Source organism: Cydia amplana, chromosome 1 (genome assembly GCF_948474715.1).
Source record: "Cydia amplana chromosome 1, ilCydAmpl1.1, whole genome shotgun sequence".
Taxonomy (NCBI): domain Eukaryota; kingdom Metazoa; phylum Arthropoda; class Insecta; order Lepidoptera; family Tortricidae; genus Cydia; species Cydia amplana.
The window spans coordinates 30142968-30160905 of record NC_086069.1 but is presented as its reverse complement, the minus strand read 5'-3'; the positions used below and the strand labels follow the sequence as shown (position 1 = coordinate 30160905).

At 35.9% G+C, this 17938-nt stretch overlaps 2 protein-coding genes across 2 annotated transcripts; one reads left to right on the top strand and one right to left on the bottom strand.

Annotated features, from left to right (window-relative positions):
• Positions 1 to 1748: 1748 nt before the first annotated feature.
• On the bottom strand, positions 1749 to 7308 carry LOC134654551 (trichohyalin). Its single transcript, XM_063510005.1, has 8 exons — positions 7175 to 7308; positions 6491 to 6540; positions 4131 to 5021; positions 3786 to 4006; positions 3402 to 3547; positions 2935 to 3318; positions 2032 to 2186; positions 1749 to 1890 (listed from the first exon to the last, which is right to left on the bottom strand). Exons 1-8 carry the CDS (start codon positions 7283 to 7285, stop codon positions 1749 to 1751), a joined length of 2100 nt encoding a protein of 699 aa, XP_063366075.1. The 5' UTR covers positions 7286 to 7308.
• A 2449-nt stretch (positions 7309 to 9757) lies between these two features.
• LOC134654541 (post-GPI attachment to proteins factor 2) lies at positions 9758 to 11758 on the top strand. The gene is made up of 3 exons (XM_063509993.1): positions 9758 to 10234; positions 10581 to 10799; positions 11620 to 11758. The coding sequence occupies exons 1-3, from the start codon at positions 9823 to 9825 to the stop codon at positions 11745 to 11747; spliced, it is 759 nt and encodes a 252-aa protein (XP_063366063.1). The 5' UTR covers positions 9758 to 9822; the 3' UTR covers positions 11748 to 11758.
• The last annotated feature ends 6180 nt before the right edge of the window (positions 11759 to 17938 follow it).

The following is a 17938-nucleotide window of genomic DNA, read 5'->3' as shown; positions in this document are numbered from 1 at the left end:
GAGGAGACGTGCAGGAATCAACCAATATTTGCATTGGTTAATTGTCAGTTGTCATTCAGTGGAGCGGAGAAGAGATTACAACCAATGCTATTGGTTGATTGCCGCACGTCTCCTCTCATCTCTACCTCAGTGAAAGTCTGAAATATGTCTGAAATGAATGCGGGCCGATGAAAAGGAAGGATACTCACGCAAAGTTGTGTTACTCAGATTTCTGACACATAAGTACCTATTTATTGCTGAGTGAGTGACTGTAAGTATATTGATATCCTTAAACTATTCGCCGTTGGGTTTGTTCAAAAGTGGGATTGTTTTAGCTGCTCCATTGGAAAACCTTTGTTTATTTACAAGCACTTTACAAGTACCTATCAGAATGGGTCCCGTCAGTCTAGTATTCCTGCAGTATTCAGGAAACAAAACATTAATTGATGTTTTGAATTTTGATGACTACTTATTCCTAAGAAGTGTGAGTTAAATAAAAATACTGACACATTTCTACATTCCTTTTTTTATTGCACGTAAAATAAAGAATTGCAAATATTATTCTAATCATACTTTATGTACTTTAGTAGTATTAATTAATGTAGCTTACATTAGTTAGGTATGTACATTCGATCATTAATGCCTTACCTATATCTACATACTTCATCAGCTTTAGGCATACAAAAATCTAAACTATTGGCGGGAATTTTACTTTTAGTGTTGCCAGATGCATGGTGATCAGAGATATTCTAAATTGTCTCACATGTATAATACAATTGTCGTGGATAGCTCTTAATCATGCATGTTTTAGATTAATCTTGATTTTACGTGTCAATTCGAATTCGTGTAATTTTACTTTTATGTGTTTATATCATGTTAATGTATTGTGTGGAATGTTATGTGCCTAGTTTTAAGTCTTGTATCACTGTTTTTAATGAAATGTAATAGATTAAGGTGATTGGTCGAAATAAATAAAACTGACTCTCCATGTAACACCCACTGGTTGCTGGAAAAGTACCTACGACGGGATATTTGCCTATATAAACCCCGATCTTGGTTGCTTATTCAGAGAGTTTTACTCACCCACCCAAGCACTTATTTCACATAAACATCCCGGTAATTGGTGGTAAAAGCGGACTTCTGGGCAACATAGCGGCCGGCGCGTTCCAGACTGCGTTTCTTCACTTCGGAGAACAAACATAAAGAAAAAAGCTACAGTCCACGCTCGACAACAATATTATGTGTTTAATTAAATGAAGATATTACTTACATCTAATCTACAATATTTAAAAAGCAACTAGTACACATTTACCGTCATCATCGTCATCATCTTACGAATCTTTATCACGTTTTCAATCGAGAACTGCTAACGATTACCTATCATAGAAAAAAGTGGACACGTATAACTCAAAAAATTGTATCAGAAAATGTAAAAGCTGAATTTAGTGGTAAGTAACCATAGACTAGTAATCCTCTAGACGGAGTATAGAGCAATTATTTCATGAAACCGATGCTACCAAAAATACTGGGGTGCGGGGGACGAGGTGAGCGAATCCCGTGCCGTGATTGGTCCGTTCAAAGACACGGACCAATCACGGCACGGGATTCTGTTCTGACACTTTTACTCGAAGATGGAGTAAAACTACCGTATATTCGTGGCAGAGGGGGTAGCGTTACTATGCTCAGTCTAGAGGATAGAGGATGCCTTGTCTGTGTAAGTAACGAATTGTCAAATTATTCCAATGAATGAAGGTAGAAGTTATTATATTTCATTCGTCTGGAGGCATGTAGTCCGGAACGACTTGCAACACTTTCTCTCTCCATCTCGCTTTTCTCGCTTCTTGCTCTCTCTTCAACGCGTTCAGTGCGGGCAAAGTTCTCCAGCAGGTTATTATTTTGAATTGCAGATTTCTGCAAAAAAAAATGTATAGGTAATACCTACCTACCTAATTTTATAAACAAAAGCAATATTAATTAACGTTTCTAAAAACATTAATGTAGCAACAGGAACAGTACAAGGTGTGCTCGTAAAACCGATAATGATTTAGGTACCTGTTATAGTAAAGAGTGGCTTTTTGCATTTTAACCTCATACTCTTTACTCAGAATAGCTACGTTTTCACGCAGCTTTCTAAACACTAGTTGAGTCACGTACAAATCGTAATAGTCTTCAGCCACTTGTCTTCTTAGTACGTACTCCCGATGATTCTAAAAAATAAAGAATTTAATTGAACACTACAAAACATATAAAGTAACGATGACTCAGAAACTATAAATTCTTCTCCCCAACCACTAGAAGGAGTACATATAAGACAATCGAGTTCACCAACACCGCCAACACGTAAGCGCTCCTCCCGTACAAATTTTATATGGTAGCGTAGCGTGTCCAATTATTTCAGTTACGCCCACAATTACGACTAATACTCGTGTAAATTAAAAATATTAACAGAAAAATGTCTTTGGAGGTGTGACTGATGTGCTATTATAGCTGGTCAACCAGATCTTGTCAGTAGAAAAAGGCGGCAAATTTGAAAAATGTAGGCGCGAAAGGATATCGATCGTCCCATAGAAAATTTGAATTTCGCGCCATTTTTTACTGATAAGATTTGGTTGACCAAGTCTATTTCTATCTCTTTGTTCATTTTAACCTGCTCTTTCGACAGTTTTGTTTTTTTCCTAGAAAAAAATAAAGATATTTAAAGAAATTCTTCTGCGACACAAAAATTGCATCCTCAGGAGAATCAATATTTGTGCGTTTGATACTGATGGTGATGATGTTGATTTTGATTTTGAACAACAACATATATGTAGTATGAAATGGTCTAAAATAGAGCTCGGTTGTGGTACACTTCGTGCTCTTTATCAAAGGCTTCATAATGCGGTCTAATATTATTTGTAGTTTGTGTCTAGGAGTCAACATCAAAGCGAGTGTCGGTGTGTGAAACCAGCAATTTACCTTTTTTAATGCCTCAAACGTCTTTCTCAGAAGCTTTTTCCGATGGAAAGCTTCTGCCTTATAGTTCCTCTCAATCCATATGTCTTCGGTATAGAACATCCAGTGCAAAAATATGTTTTTCTTTAGCTGGAACTTGTAATGTGCTTTGGATTTCTCTATATTGTCACGTTTCAATTCCATCAGCATCTTTAAGGGTCGTATACAGTACTTCGCCAGTAAAACTCTCTCGTAATGCAAGTCTGCCATTACTATTAAAGATCGCATTCTGTCCGCGTACTGTTTCTTTCTTATAGCTTCCATCCTCTCCTTCTTCCTTTTCTCTCTTAGCTCTATTATTCTTTTTATCTTCTCCTCTTTATCCATTTCCAGTTTTGCTAACTCCGCCTTGCAAAATTGTTAAAAGTTTAAAAAAAATATTTAACATCTTTATTCTATGAGACTGCATACAAGTTTTATCAAATATTTACCTGCTGTTTCATTCGAATCCGTTCTTCCTCCATCTGCTTCCTTCTTTCCCGTATCATCGCATGTTTCTCTTCCCTCTCGCGTGCCCTCTTCTCCATTCTTTGCAGAAACTGAGGCACCTTCAAACAGTGGAGCACAAGAGATGGCTCTGTGAAAAAAAAAACGATATTGTTACATTTCAATAGTTTCTTTTTTTAATAGCCTATGTGTGTGTCCCACTGCTGGGCAAAGGCCTCCCCTCTCCTTTTAGTTTCTTAATTGTAGGAAAATATTGTGTTCAGTTATGTATTGGTAATCTAAAAGTAATTTTTTTGGCGAAATCGAACTCTATAATAAACAAATGAATAAGATACCTAATAAAATACTTCATAGCAAAAATAGAATACCTTCTATGTCCGGAATCTTGAGTTCGTTCGACAACAGTTTGATCTTCGGTTTCAGATGCCGATCTAACTCATAGTAGGTCCTCCGAACTTCCTGTTTCATCTCATCCACTGACTGTTTAGATGCTTCAATGATCTTGTTGTATTTCAGCTCGTCGATCAACCTGTTTTGTTCTTCTAGCTTTGCTTTTTGGAGGGCTATAATGTGCTTTTGCATCTTATATCTGTAATGTGAGACATAGTGTAATATAAAAAGGAGATAAGATTTTACAACTTACAGTTACAGCTTGTAATCCCTAGCAAATCAATTTGTGATAATAATAAGAAACAACTGTCTTGTAACATTACCTATGTTGGTAGGTACAGTAGTCCCTCGCCAGCATCTTGGATTTAGTTTCCTCGGATTGATTTTTCTCCGATTTCTTTTTCTCCAGTTTGTCGAAAAATCTTTTTATCGCCTCTTGTCTTTGTTGAGCCACGTATTCTTTTCGTTTTTTCACGCAATTTCGCCATTTTGTAATATACTTTTTAACAAGCAGCTCCAAACGGCTTGTTAGAAAGATTCTTATTGGAGTAATGTTTAGAAAGTCTGGCGTTGTCTCTTTTTCAATAGATGTAGACACTAGCACCAAATCCTTCGCTTCTGTCATAATTTCTTCATTCGTCTGATTAACTTTTGGTTGGTCATTTTCATTGGAGTTTGAATTAATAGCCATCATTATCAATACACTTTGCAAATCACTCATTTGCGTGTCTAAGTTTAATTCTTTACTGTTCTCAATTCTTAAATTATTAAAATCATTTACGGCAACATTTTTTTCTTGCAAATTTAAAAAAATTGTTTGGTTGTGTAATAAATCATCTACTTGTGTGTGAAATTCATAATCTACACTTATGGCAGTTTCATAGTTAATTTCCTCGATTATTTCATTATTATGTTCTATATGTGTGGATTCAGAAGTTTCATAGAGGGTATTCTTATTTTTTATTTTTCCGTGATAGTTGTTATTAGCTCGACGACTGGCATCGCCATATGCAACAACATCTTTGCAGAAATTTAACCCATTCATAGTATTTGTTTGTTCATGAACTGTTATAGTATCTTCTATAATAGTTTTAGGTTGCAGATTATTCTTCAACATTATTTCATTTTTTAAATTCATACGTTGAAAGCTATTACGGAGTTTTTCTATCTCTTTGTTCATTTTAACCTGCTCTTTCGACAGTTTTGTTTTTTTCCTAGAAAAAAATAAAGATATTTAAAGAAATTCTTCTGCGATCAATATTTGTGCGTTTGATACTGATGGTGATGATGTTGATTTTGGATCTTGAAAGTATTTTTATAGGCAGGGTAGGTAGGTAACCTTACTATTTATACCTATTTATTAATCAATACCTGTTGGTGTAGCACTCTTGGAACCAGACCAAACCAAGATAATTAGTATATTTGTATACGACGCATTTTATTATTTAACGACAATCTTTATTTTATACACAAAAACCTCTTCTTACACTGGAATATTAGTGTAAACTAGTAAATAAATAATACGATTGTTTAGATAAAATACTGCCTACATCATGCCTACATTGAAATATCATTGTCAACAAACCACGCTTTTTAATTTGTCTTTAATAAAAAAAAGGTTGTATATCGCAAAAAGTTTAACAACTTTAATAAGTACCTACGGTTTTTTAGGGTTCCGCACCTCAAAAGGAAATAACGGAATAGGATCACTCGTGCGTCTGTCTGTCCGTCTGTCACAGAAGGAAAAAACGGAACCCTTAAAAAAAACTTTATAGGATCACTCGTGCGCCTGTCTGTCCGTCTGTCACAGCCTATTTACTCCGAAACTACTGGACCAATTAAGTAAATTTGTGACCCAAAGACGGATGTAACGTAAACAAATGAATTTTAAATATGGAGGCCATTTTTGGGGGGTAAATGAGAAAATTAAAAAATAAAGTTATTCAAACTATATCGTGTTACATGTCAAATAAAAGAGCTCATTGTAAGAATCTCAATTTTTTTTTAAATAATTTTAGGATAAATAGTTTAGCAGTTATTCAAGAAAATAGGCAAAAAATGACCATTCCCCCCTCTCCCTCTATCTCCGAAACTACTGGGTTTTAGACCCTTGTGTGCAATAAATAAAATAGTGCAATAAAGGTTATAGTAGTTTATGCAACAGTGATATAATAAGGGTTCTTAAAATTCAAGGGTCGAAGTTACAAAACGAGACGTAGTCGAGTTTTGTAAAAAAAGACCCGAGAATTTTAAGAACCAATTATGAGCTGTTGCATACATTACTTTTTCTATGACAGCTGCAGCAAAAAAAAAGAGTTATTATTAAAAAAAAAGAGTTATTATTTAAAAAAAATTGAGTTATTATTAAAAAAAAAAGAGTTATTATTGTAAATGAAACCATACCTCTTTCAATCAAGATGATCGGAACTTGTATCTTTAAAAAAAATAAAGCAGTTGTATTATACTCATAAGATGACTGCTAGCAGTCATCTTATGAGCCTATAGACAAATCATTCAAATGACATTGCTTTAGATATCACTGTCAGTCATTTAATTGACATATTTAAGTGCTGGAGTAGAAAAAATAAATAGATAAATACTTACATCTATTAATGAAATAAGATCATTTTGTGAGTGTGAAGAAAAATATTCAATAGGTACTTATGTCATTGTGAAAAATTACCTTTGACCATGGTTGTATGTAAAGTTCCCGTGTATATGAGTATCCTTCACCTGCCAACAAAAACATATTTTTGTCAGAAAAATAACTGCAATACAAATTAATATTTCCGATTGTACTAAGCTTTATTTAAAGACAATTCTAACAAGCGCAAACTTAAAGAGCTTCTTTTCCATTAGGTATCAAATTTCTATGCCCACCTTCATCTTCGGTTTCCATCATGAGATAGGCCGGATAGGGCATTATAGGTACCGCGAAAAACGAACAACGAAATTTCTACCTGCCTTTCCATCCCTCTTGAATCTTGATCGAGCGATAGAGAGGCAGATGTAAAAAATTACGGTTTTTACGGTATGACCTCAGGAAATCTACGCGAGACACGAAATTCGACGAAAGTTTATGAATCTTTGTCGCCATTGCAGTAATCGACCGACAGGTACGATATAGAGAAATTTCCAATTTCTATCTTCGCGGCAGCTCTGCAGCTTGAGAATATTCAATCAGAACGCAACCCTAACTTAAATTAGATAATTTAACCCAAATACCCTAGTTGATTTCGGTAATTCCCCAATTTAACTTGGGCTACTTTATATAGATAATAGACGGATATGAGTTAATTACTAGTAATTATAAAAAAATTAATCAAGTTTAGTGTTACTGAAGACACAGATGTAGGTAGGTACTTACCATGTTTCGTCTAGCTTCAAGCCGGAGCAAAGTGTTGGTAGGAACGTAGTCGGGGGCAAGCTTCAGCAGGGCCCTATCGTCATATATATTTTTATTCAATATATCCTCCATTGTTTTTCATTTTCTTATCTTTAAATATTCCTCTGTTCATTCTTGAATACAATTTTTGTGTGTTTGATCTGAGACAGGTTTTTGTAATAACTTTAGGACATTTGTAGTTTTAGTCACAAAATAATGCGATTTTCACAAATTCATACTCCTTTTAGGTACATTCAGTACCGCCTGTTACGTTGTCATAGAGAAGTTTAGTCATAGTTTAGTCGATAAGTATCCTAACTTTTTTCTTGTACGCGCATGTTCCAACTTTGCCTATCTTTGATAGGTATCATATGTAGGATTTTATGTGTTAAACGAATAAGTGTCATATCACCCCGTGATCACCCCTACCTATATAGTTAGAGCTTGATATAACTTAGAAACCGTTGTCAAAATCATACCCAAATGCTGGTGAAGGGTTAAATACACTAGTCAAATTCCACAACCACTGCACAACAATTGATTGCAGTGCCAAATGGAATTTATTAGCGTGACATTCAACTGCATACTGCACTTAAATTTACAGGTCACTAATTTCGTTTAATTTTTTCCAAATAAATGTCGGGTTTTAGTTTACTATGGCAACATTAGATGTATTTTGCTGGTAAAAAGTGTTTTTTTTTATTTACGGTCCTAATTGTAATGATGTAATCAGACCTTAATCAGACATGTTAAAAGCAAATACATGATATTTTTTCTGTAATGTTCTATAGTGTGTCAAAGGTCTGTTTGATTTCAAACATAGACAGAGAAAATCATACTATCTTTGTCTTACACTAGTACTAGCACCCAAAAGAAAAGGATGAGTATAGTTTTTTCTGTTCCTATTTACTGACAAGATTTGGTTGACCCAGTATATTTAAAAAAACCTTATAGATTATAATATTTTAAAATATAACTTAGTATTACAATAAGCTAAATTTGATATTTATAACATTAATTTCTATCATGAAAATGTTTTCGAAGGTGTTACATTACGAGGGGCGTTCAAAATATTCTCGGTATTGATATGTTACAACCTCTTCTAAAATTTCTTTCGTTACTGGCCGCTAAGGTTTATTCATTGACATTTAAAAAAAGTATAATTCGAAGCGAGATGTTCTTTTGTTTTTCTGCAATTGCTGAACAAACATGAACATCATGTGGGAATTGACAATGTTAACTAAATTAGAACATCGATGCGTGATAAAATTCTTGACAAAACAGGGTAAACATCAAAAAACCATAAAAGAGGAAATGGATTGTGTTTACCGTGAGTCTGCTCCTTCTTTATCTACCATTCAAAAGTGGTCAAGCGAGTTTAAACGTGGAAGGGAGAGTGTTGAAGACGACCCTAGACCTGGCCGGCCTGTAGTAGCTACTTCACAAGAAAATATTGATAAAGTGGAAAAACTTATATTGGAAGATGGTCGAGTGAAGGTAAAATCTATAGCACAAGTAACCATTCTCTCTATTGGTACCGTACATGATATTATCCATGACCATCTTAATATGTCAAAAGTAAGTGCAAGATGGGTTCCGCGAATGCTGACTCGGCTTCAAAAAGACATGCGTGTAGCTTGTTGTTCCGATTTTATTGACCTGTGCGGTGAAAATCCTGATGAGGTGCTGCAAAGAATAGTTACTGGAGATGAAACCTGGGTTCATCATTATGACCCAGAGAGTAAACAAGAGTCCATGCAGTGGCACATTAAGGGTTCAGCTCATCCCAAGAAGTTCAAGGTCATCCCTTCAGCTGGCAAGGTCATGGCCACGATATTTTGGGATTGTGAAGGAGTATTACTGATCGATTATAAAGAAAAAGGTGTAAATATCACAGGACAATACTACGCTAACATTCTACGTCAATTAAAGGATGCAATCAAAGAAAAGAGGCGAGGAAAGTTAACCAAAGGTGTTATGCTTCTGCATAACAACGCCCCCGTCCATACTGCTCATATTGCCAAGGCAGCTATTGTTGAATGTGGGTTTGAAACTGTTACTCACCCACCGTATAGTCCGGACTTAGCCCCCAGCGACTTATTTTTGTTCCCCAATCTTAAAAAGGATCTGCGTGGAAATAAATTTTCCGATGATGAAGCATTGAAGGCGGCAGTGGAGGAGCATTTTTACACCAAAGATAAAAAATATTTTTATGCAGGATTAAAAAAAATAATTGATCGATCTTTTAAGTGTATGAACATAGGGTATGAACATATTTTGAACACCCCTCGTACATCTAAAGCCCTTGCTACACGGTCGCCGACAAGCCCCTCAGACCGCGTGGCCTTGGTCTGGACGGACCGTGTAGACAGTTGTTTCCAACAAAATTTGACCAAAACTGACCAAGGACAGACCAAGGTCAGACGGTTAGAAGGCTTGTCGGCGACCGTGTAGCAAGGGCTTAATCCGGACATTTACTAGTTACTCTCTACAAAAAACGACAGTTATCAACTGTCATTTTCCATGTCCACTGCTTGCTGTCACTTAAGCCACTTTTGTCTTTTATTGACAAAACTTGCTCAAACTGTGTAGATACAGTATTAACTATTTATTGTAGTTAAGGAAAATAAATGTATATCCCTCTCTATAATGAGACTAAAAGACGATATTTCTGTCGACTTTCAGTCACGAAGCTGTGCGTCGTCACCGTGTCGCTGCCGCTGTTCGCGTTCATAACTTGCGTTTTGATGACTATGTACAAAGATTTTCAAAATGCGAATAAAACACACTGTGATGTGCCGAATGTGTTCCCGTCTATATCAGCGTCCATAGGGAACTATGAGCCTCAAAGTTCGATATGGAGATCGGCTGTTTACGCTCACGCGCCTATGCGCTTTTTCATAATTTACCTGAGATGGGAGTATTACAGGAACGTTATAAGCGATAAGCTAGAAATAATTATCAAATTAGCAGTATTGTTAAACATTATAGAAAATTTATCTTTATTAGGACTTACACATTGGACTTCATCCCTGCATTATCGTGAGTAACCTTGCATTATGCAATGCATTTTATTTGCTGGGTCAACTGCAATGACCTACTGAAGGGTTTTGAGCGATATCCGAACTTTAGTACTAGTGATTTTATTGTCTTGTTTCCATCTGCTGTCTATGAGAAACCATGGATTTATTTTATTTTATTAAACTGTTTATTGCTGTGTAAGGTTGATAAAGGAAAATTAGTAAAAAATCACTGCTCTGAGCCACACTTGAATGTTGCTACTTATTCGGAATATTGATTGACTTTGCATTAATTCATTAAGAGTTTATAATATTTAAGTTTGTGAAATATCCCACTGTGGTGTAAAATAGTCTATATATAATTTCAGCATATCATGAATTTTGCTTCAAAATGTTCATTGGGACATCAGTGTTCTACATGTTGTTCACGTGCATGATGCTCACCAAGTACCGACGGAAAGCCACCGTGTCCAGCTCCGAGATGCAGTCCGTCAAGCTCAAGTGGAGAGCTTTTGTGGTCAACATCGGCTCTTTCGCCTTCGCTGCATACTTCTTCCTGAGGCATAACAGATTGTGTGAACCTTATGGTAAGCTTTAGACAGTTTTTTTTGTTAGATTATGTAAGTATCCAAGTCACTGCTGGACAAAACAGCCTCCCCTTGTTTCTCCATTTCATTTATATTTTTAGCATTAGATTTGTATCAAAGATAAATCACTTATTAAGTTTCTCAATACAGAGATTGGGTTTCAGAACAGATGGCTTGTTTAGTTTTCATATAGTTTAATTCAATGTAACAAGTAAATTGTATTCAGACTACTTTTTTCATTCTTAAAAGGTTTATTATTTTTGAATTATACTAATTTTGTATTTCCCATATCCATCCCAATTGTTAGGATTTTATTTAAAACTTCAAGTTCACTCATCAACTGTTGATAAAGTTTTTAAATTTAATTTGCGTCTGAAAAACATCATTGAAATTCCAGTACTTCTTTAACTATTTCATTGAGTTGGTACAGTCAGCAGAAATAATTGACGCGACTTTATTGTTAAGAGAATAAGAGCCTGTCAAGGTAGTTTTGATTTGAACACCTCGCCCGCTAAGCAACTTCTGCTGCTGACTGTATGTATCAAAGTAATATCAATTTATTAAAACATGTGTTATTAAGTTGGAGGAGGCCTTTGCCGACAGGCACACTGAACTAAGAGACTTCATATAAATATTCAAAACTAAAATTACTACTAAAATCAACAAATATGTTCAGAATAAAGGGCTATATAATAATAAAGTAGAATAGCGTTAAAATAATTTTAATATGTTTGAATCTCACGGGAGTTTTATAGGTAGTTAAAATTGATTTCAATTTATTTATGTTGAGTGTAATCATAAAATTGTATGTCTTTTTCAGTGTATTCGCTGTTTGGGTTCTCGGAGTACATCGTAGTGATCAGCAACATAATGTTCCACCTGACAACGGTGTACGACCTCCGAAGGCAGTTCCTGTGCGTATCCCTTAGAGGAATCCATTTGGAATAAGAGTATTACAAAAGTTCTCATGATGCTTAGAAATAAAGGAAAAGTGGAAAAACCTGGGAAAAACTCCTTATCTCGAGCGCTGTCAATGGGTGTCTTGGTAGCTCAGTTGGTGGAGCGAAGGGCTGGTAACCCGGAGTCACGAGTTCGAGTCTCGACGGAGAGGTTCACCACTTTTTCGTTTATTTCGTAGCATTGTGGTTACCAAATTAATTTATTAGTTCTCGTGACATTTTAAAATTAAGGGTTGGTATTGGCAGAGGTATTGTAAGTATTGTCTCCATGGCTATGATAGCCCCCTGAGTAACTTTCTGGTGTAGTTGCAGACATCGCCATGTATTTATGACAAAAAGTCGAGTCTTACATTTTCAATAGATAAATAGCTAAACGTTACAACATGTAATTTGTAGGTAGAAAATTAGAAATGCGGCTTTTAATGCGAGAAAGACTTAATGTTCATTGTTTAAGACGAGAGCGTGAACGAAATACAAGAAAGTATAACACTGCGCAGTCCCGCACCGACTGCTACGCCGTAGTCCGTAGTGGTTAGAGACCAGACCGTACGTAGTGGAAATTCCTCAGAGGTTATTAGGCGTAGGCGGGTCATGCATATCAGAAGGTTTATTGACTGAATATCGTTGTAAATGTCCTTCCTTCCTCGACGTCAGGGATCGGATACCGGTATTTTTTGTATGGGAACGGAAACTGTATTTTTTCGTTCTTTGCTAATGACTTCATTTCTAATTGGGCAATCTAATAATACGAAGTCGTAACCTAAAAACACAACTGAGTCCTACATTTCGAGTATAAAATAATTCGTAAAATATGGTTATTTCTAAGTTTTTGCAAAAAACCGGTTCCGATCCCTGCTCGACGTTACCATCATGCTCAGCCCTTTAACGGGTGTATGATGGGTGTCAGAGATGATGCAACGATGCAACATACCATGGTGGAAATATTATATTGAGGTCTGACCCTTTAGACTAAGTAGCATTGCCAATTTCCCCCCATTTAACTGATGTTACAACATTCCTTCGTAGTACTAACAAATAAAATATATATTTTCAATATTTTGTGTTAGGCTTTATACCAAAATATATAAGTAAGCAATAATATAATAGCATGAAAAGGAATTTTAGCTTTAAGTAGGATTTTATGAATGTCGCGATTTTCTACAAAATTATTTTTAGGCTTTGTATAAAAACAGTATTTTATTAATAAAGATTTTGCTATATGTATTATGCTTCACGATTATGCTCAGAACGGAAGAATCGAAAGTTGTATTATGCAGCCCAGCAGCGGTATCATGGTCGCATTTTTATCACCTGTCATGTCATGCGTCACTTTCGCACTTACATACTTATTGTTTATTATTTAAGTTGACAATTGTACCTTAACAGCTAAAGCCATAGCGGCACAAATTGGGAGACAGTAATACTTATACATAGGGTACCCAAGTATTTACATAACAACATTATATAATACTACTTACAGGCATCTCTCGCCCTATCACTCTCTTACACTCAATCATCAGTCGTCCAATTGCACTCGCAAACAAATCCCACTCCGGGTGTGCCTCGAGCACGGAGTTGAGCAGAGCGTGCGCGCGCTAGGGTTGCCAGATCGAAAGGCGCTATTATCGGGAAAAAATATAAATTTTTCGGGATTTTGAGACTTAAGCCGGGAAAAAGAAAACATTCAAATTAAAGTACCTAATTGTATTAAAAACAACGATATTTTACATTATTGGCACTACGTAAATTGCTCTGCCCATAGACGTTTTTTATAACTCTGACGCGCTCGACACGGGTCGCTCGCTCGCTCGACGACAGTTCGGAACTTGAAATTATTGTTTTATAACGTGCAGCTGTTTCGGGACATTAATTTCCACTTTGTCGGGAATCGGGAACACAAGCTAAAAATCGGGAGAATCCCGCCAAATCCCGACCATCTGGCAACCCTAGCGCGCGCGCTTGTTAGACCGTGACAGGCACGGTGACAACTGATAAACAGCCGACCATCTTAGCCCTACATGCTGGCTCCATCGATTACTATACGATTCTACAAATACTAAGCATATCTGCCTAATCAAAAGGAGAATTAAATAGTATTAAGTTTAAGTCCTGCTAAATAGAAAATTGCATACGAATGTTTTGTATTTTATATTTCTTTTGACAGGTTGTAGAAATATACATTTTAGATATGATTACCTATAGCATAACATACTGCTATGAATATTTTAATATCAATATAGGTAGGTACAAATAATGTATTGTCATTCGATTATTTTAACTGTCTTCCCAGAACATATTGTTTAATAAAAAAAAATTGAATAAAGTTTATTTATTTACAATACCGAAACTATTTTATTTACACGACTGCTTCTCATCTTAATGTTTTTTTAAATAAAAGATTTTAATGTAAATGATGTTATGTATATTTATATTATTTATTATATAACAAATCTATATACATCTGAATTGCACATATAATTTTATTGGAATTACATCTTTATATTAGATCTTTTGAATTAAAATTTAGCACCATACATAATTCTTAAACCTAGACAAAAACAGAGTCATAAATAAGTGTGTGTGTGTGTGTGACATGTTCTCACAACAACACAAATAATTGACCACGGGTGATCAATTATATTGAGAGTTCACAATTAACAATGTGCTACTCGGTGCTATATCGGTGCCTTTTGTAATAAGAAAAGGCATAAGGTCCATCGATGGACAGTTAAAAGTGTTGCTGTTTGTATGTGTACAACAACAAAAGCGACACTTTATATCAAAGCAAAAAGGTAAAATAAGACGCTACCACACTGGCGATTTGCGAGCGAGTCGAAAGCGAAGCGAGCGCGCAACGATTTCGGTGTGAGAGTCAGAATGGCGGGTGTATGTAAACAAAAGTAAACAAAAAGCATACCATATTTTAGTACCTAATTTGTACTATTTGGTACCTCATATAAAAAAATTAGTACCTCACGGTATTTAAAGTTATTACCAAAAAACGTTACACCCGCCAACCTGACAGTCAGAATGGCGGGTGTATTTTATTACGCTATGATCCCGCGATTATTGATAAATTCTATAAAAGCCAAATTTTAGTACCTTTTTAGTACTTTAATATTCAATTATAAATTGAGCCATTTTATTTGTGGGTTCCGAGTTTTACACATTTTACACTTTGCATTGCTATTAAAAAATTTCAGGCGCTTTAATTTTTCACCGTATCGATATCGTTTTTAAGAAAAAACGCTACGCTAGAACTATTTTGATTACGCCAGGATTTAGTACCTTTCATGTTTAATCTGTTACCCTTTCACGGTTAATCTGTTAGGATCAATGAACTATGAAAATTACGTCTTACAAATGGCCAGGCGCCATGTCAAAGGATTCTTCCTAAAAAGAAATTCCGCTCTTCATTGTGCATGTAATTGTGTACCTAATACCTATTAACAATTTTTTCAATTTCAAAATATACTTTATTCATGTAGGCCTAGCAACAAGCACTTAGTAATTAGGTATTACATAGGTACATATTATCTTAATCTAATTATCAGAGCAATTTATTGATGTTAACCTACTACTAAGTCTACTAACCCACTCTTAAGTACATGGTGATTAATCAAATAAAACCCGCAAATTATGTCTGTTTGTCGGTATATTAGTGTGAATAGTGTGATGTACATATATACTTCTTTGTGGGATCTCGTAGTTTCTTAACTTATACATAACTTATACATAAGTTAAGAAACTATAACCAAGACGATAGTTATGTATAACTAACAAAATACCACACCCGGTGGTATTTTCATGTCCAAAAGGTTCTATGTCGAGTATCTGCTAATGTAATTTCAACTTTATTCTTAAAACAGTAAGGATGTTATCTGTGTGGAATCATTTGTGACGTCCCACGGGTAAAGGTACCTTATGGCCGTTGGCGCTTACGCTATTATAAGCGCCGCTCCGCCGCCGCGCGCTATTATTATTGCGGCGCTATGCGACGTAAGCGCCAACTGCCATAAGGTACCTTTTGCCGTGGAACGTCACATTGGTTGTTATTTGTTTCATTTTGCACGCGTAATTAGCGGTTGGGTTTAACAAAGGATAACAATGCGATTCATCGCCGCGAATCTCTCTATTATAAGTATATAGTAGATTCGGACATTTTAAAACCATCCTACTATCACAGAATAACTAATAGTACTACCGTACAGAAAATTCACTCCTTCACAAAAGTCAGATTTAGGTATAAAATTACACCTATATCGCTGCCTGCAAGCAAAATTGAAACTTATAACCGCGCACGAACCGTGAATCTCCTTTAACTCACGGCCTATGGATCGATACTCCAGCGCTCTGCCATCTGAGCCACCAAGACCTCATCCATAGCCAGCAAATCTTTCCACCATATGGGTCAAGGGGACCCGAGCGATATCTACCGTAAGAGCGTAAGACAGTAATTTTTCCACTTTTAAATGTATTCTAAGCTTAATAGCATGGATCGCAGACGTTTCTGCTTGTTAAAAATTAGTCGTATATAATAATTAGTAATTTAGTCGAGTAGTCGGCGAATTATTCGGGTTGGTCTCGGACTGTCTAGCTAGAACACAAAATGACAAGTGTAATATTTTGCCTATATCCCTTTTAGTCTACATCGCAAACGGTCTAGAACACAAAATGACTACAATTATTTAGACCTTTATTTACCTACATTTCGTCGGTTTATCTTTACGTTAGCGATGTCGACGGAGCCCCGCTGCCGCGGGGCTCCTATTTCTGTGCGGTTTGGCCTTCGGCCATTTGAAGATACCTAACTAACGTAACCTACCTATATGTGGTCATTTTGTGTTCTAGACCGTTTGCGATGTAGACTAAAAGAGATATAGACAAAATATTACACTAGTCATTTTGTGTTCTAGACAGTCCGAGATCAAAGCCCACTAACTCTTACTAGTCTCCTGGACTACATTTTTGGTGTTCAGACACGTTTAGTAACTAAAATACTCGCTACTTGACTAAATTAACGTAGTCTCTACTCACTTGTAACTAGGGCTTCCAAATACCGGACTTCTCACAATACCGGTATTAATACCGAAACTGTCTTCATCAATACCGGGATCCCGGGATCCCGGTATTGGATATGAATCGCTTAAAAATATATAGTTTTATTAAAAAGGGGAATTAGAAAGGCTCACTGGAATACCAGATATGTCCTAAAAGCTATTACAACAATTAACAATCAATGCCGCCATCTGCAATAATTTTATTTCACACTCCAGGTTGGCAATAATTTTATCCAATTTGTTGACTTTACCCAAACTTCACCTCACCAATTTCCGTCAAAATTGGTTTGCCATTATTACAGTTATCCCTGCTCTTTTGTTTTATTTTTTGATAAAATTACAAGAACTAATTATGTTAATGTTAATGTCACTATCATCAATTCATCATATTCATATTCATATTCATCACTCACATAACTTCAGGATTCATCCACCATCAACCACCAAATATTTATCTGACGCATTAGGCAACGATCTTGTTTCAATAATAAAATGCGGGCTAGAGACCAGAGTTAGACCAAGTAAAGTCTGCAACGATTTTGATAGCATACGCAGTACGCAGTGCAAGTATTATTTGTGTACGTCATAATTTCATAGAAGTTTGACGTTTAATATAACACTTGCACTGCGCGTGCTAACAATATCGTTGCAGACTTTTCTTGGTCTAACTCTAGATGCATCTGACCTTTAGTAAGCTTTGATACAGCCGAATATAATGGATTTAAAGGGTTTATACTGCGCATTTCCCTCATTTTTTTAAATACCGGGATCCCGGTATTGCCTTTAAAAATACCGGTATTGAAAAATGTGTTTAAAACGACGGGATCCCGGGATCCCGAAATACCGGGATACCGGTATTGGAAGCCCTACTTGTAACTCGTTCATCTGTAGTGCGAACGATTTTTGGTCAGTTGACCGATTTTAGTCAACTAAAATACTCGCCACTCGACTAATGTAGTCCGAATATAGTGAAATCTTTTCAAAAAACTGTTTTAAGGCATAGTATGTAGGTACATGTACAGGCATAGGCTATCAGCGGGCTCAGCACGGTTCCATTTTTATCGACTATCACTATGCCCATCACTTTCGCACTTACATACTTGTTAGAACGTGACAGGCA